This window comes from Homarus americanus, unplaced genomic scaffold (genome assembly GCF_018991925.1).
Source record: "Homarus americanus isolate GMGI-L3 unplaced genomic scaffold, GMGI_Hamer_2.0 scaffold59578, whole genome shotgun sequence".
Lineage (NCBI taxonomy): Eukaryota > Metazoa > Arthropoda > Malacostraca > Decapoda > Nephropidae > Homarus > Homarus americanus.
Window position 1 is genome coordinate 3,670,822 of NW_024712913.1, and position 2,854 is coordinate 3,673,675.

Here is a 2,854-nt window from a genome sequence, read left to right on the forward strand (position 1 = left end):
GTTCACTACACCACTACACCACATGTTCACTACAACAGTATACCACATGTTCACTACAACAGTACACCACGTGTTCACTACAACAGTATACCACATGTTCACTATACCACATGTTCACTACAACAGTACACCACGTGTTCACTACTCCACATGTTCACTACAACAGTACACTACATGTTCACTACACCACTACGCCACACGTTTACTACAACAGTACACCACATGTTCACTACACCACTACACCACATGTTTACTACAACAGTACACTACGTGTTCACTACACCACATGTTCACTACAACAGTACACCACATGTTCACTACACCACTACACCACACGTTTACTACAACAGTACACCACATGTTCACTACACCACTACACCACATGTTTACTACAACAGTACACTACGTGTTCACTACACCACATGTTCACTAAACCAGTACACCACATGTTCACTACACCACGTGTTATCTACAACAGTACACCATGTGTTCACTACACCAGTACACCACGTGTTCACTACACCACATGTTCACTACAACAGTACACCATATGTTCACTACACCACATGTTCACTACAACAGTACACCATATGTTCACTACACAAGATGTTCACTACAACAGTACACCATATGTTCACTACACCACATGTTCACTACAACAGTACACCATATGTTCACTACACCACATGTTTATTACAACAGTACACCATATGTTCACTACACAAGATGTTCACTACAACAGTACACCATATGTTCACTACACCACATGTTCACTACAAAAGTACACCATATGTTCACTACACCACATGTTCACTACAACAGTACACCATATGTTCACTACACCACATGTTCACTACAACAGTACACCATATGTTCACTACAGTAGATGTTCACTACAGTAGATGTTCACTACACAAGATGTTCACTACAGTAGATGTTCACTACACAAGATGTTCACTACAGTAGATGTTCACTACACCACATGTTTACTACAACAGTACACCACATGTTCACTACACCACATGTTTACTACAACAGTACACCATATGTTCACTACACAAGATGTTCACTACAGTAGATGTTCACTACACCACATGTTTACTACAACAGTACACCACATGTTCACTACACCACATGTTTACTACAACAGTACACCATATGTTCACTACACAAGATGTTCACTACAGTAGATGTTCACTACACCACATGTTTACTACAACAGTACACCACATGTTCACTACACCACATGTTCACTACAGCAGTATACCACATGTTCACTACACCACTACACCACATGTTTACTACAACAGTACACCATATGTTCACTACACCACATGTTTACTACAACAGTACACCATATGTTCACTACACAAGATCTTCACTTCACAAGATCTTCACCAAACTACATTTACACTGCTATATCAATATTCCAACCTAATGTATTTCAGTTGAATACATCAAAAACAGCTTGTACCCCTGAATTTCTTACTTTACGTCCCCAAGAGATCTTTATATAATATATTGTAATTTACAAATATGTTCAAACACATTGTTCTACGTAACGCAGCACAGCAACGGTTAGTGGAGGCGAGAAAAGCGGCACGAGACGCCGAGGTACGCCGGGCCAGGGCCTGGAGAGACAAGCAATTGAAGGGCAACTTAGCCACGAAGCTGTCTACCCCAAAGTCTCTAGGCGAAGATGACATGTCTGAAGGAATCTTAAAGGAGTGGAAACGTCGGGGCTTCACTGAGTTACCTGTATTCACTTTTGAAGAAATGATGGATTTTCAATTTGTAAAAGGACTGGGGAAGGGCTCTCACGGCACCGCTAGCCTCGTCAAATGTGACGAAACAAATTTAGTATTAAAACTCGCAGCTATGGATGAAGACGTCGACGATTATGAACTGGAGGCAAAGTTACATATGATTTCTGGCGGAGCAGGCGGTACCCCAGTCCTTAAAGGTCTGTGCAGGAAGCCCCTCGCTCTCTTAATGTCGTTCGTTGGGCACCAAAACATTGGGGCGTATATTTCACAAAACCCACCGGATACCCGGGCATTTTATAATATTCTCTCCTCCGTCGCTTACGAACTACAAAAACTGAATGAAACAAAAATTATCCATAATGATCTTAAACCCGATAACATCTTAATACAGGATATGGATAATGGAATTAAAATAAATATCATAGACCTAGGTCTGAGTGGCATCTCTGGCCGTCACTTGTCCGTGGACCCCGAGGATGAGAAGACATATCCTTGGATGTGCCCCCTCTTATTCCGGGGAGGATCCTGCAGCCCCGCCACCGATCTGTACTCCTTCATCTATTTGGTGCAGAGTTGCATGGATTCCGTTATCGCCGACAATACGGTGAAAGAAGCCGTGATGAGGCTCGTCGCCGACACAAAAAGGCGAATCGTCGACAACGAGAACTGCCCCGACTACCCATGTGTACTTGCCGACTTAAAAGAAATTTTAAAAGCATGAATGGTGCCACTATGTTCATCCGTATAATGAAACATTTTTAAAATGAAGGTATTTTTATTTCTTTATGGTTCCTTATTATTATTATTATTATTATTATTATTATTATTATTATTATTATTATTATTATTATTATTATTATTATTATTATTATTATTATTATTAATCTGCTGACGGTTTTTAGGAAAGTCTTCGAGGTAGTAGATAATGACGATAATTATGATGTTATTTACTTAGACTTTAGCAAAGCGTTTGACAGAGTACCACATCAGAGGCTTCTGAGAAAAGTTAAGGCTTATGGTATCGAATGGAAAGTTTTAAATTGGATAAAATCTTGTCTCACCGATAGAACACAGAAGGTCAGCATAGA

The 2,854-nt window shown here is 40.2% G+C and overlaps 1 protein-coding gene across 1 annotated transcript; it reads left to right on the forward strand.

Annotated features, from left to right (window-relative positions):
• Positions 1-1,536: 1,536 nt before the first annotated feature.
• Positions 1,537-2,487, forward strand: LOC121864859 (putative L-type lectin-domain containing receptor kinase V.8). Its single transcript, XM_042364027.1, has one exon. It carries the CDS (start codon positions 1,537-1,539, stop codon positions 2,485-2,487), a length of 951 nt encoding a protein of 316 aa, XP_042219961.1.
• Positions 2,488-2,854: the final 367 nt, after the last annotated feature.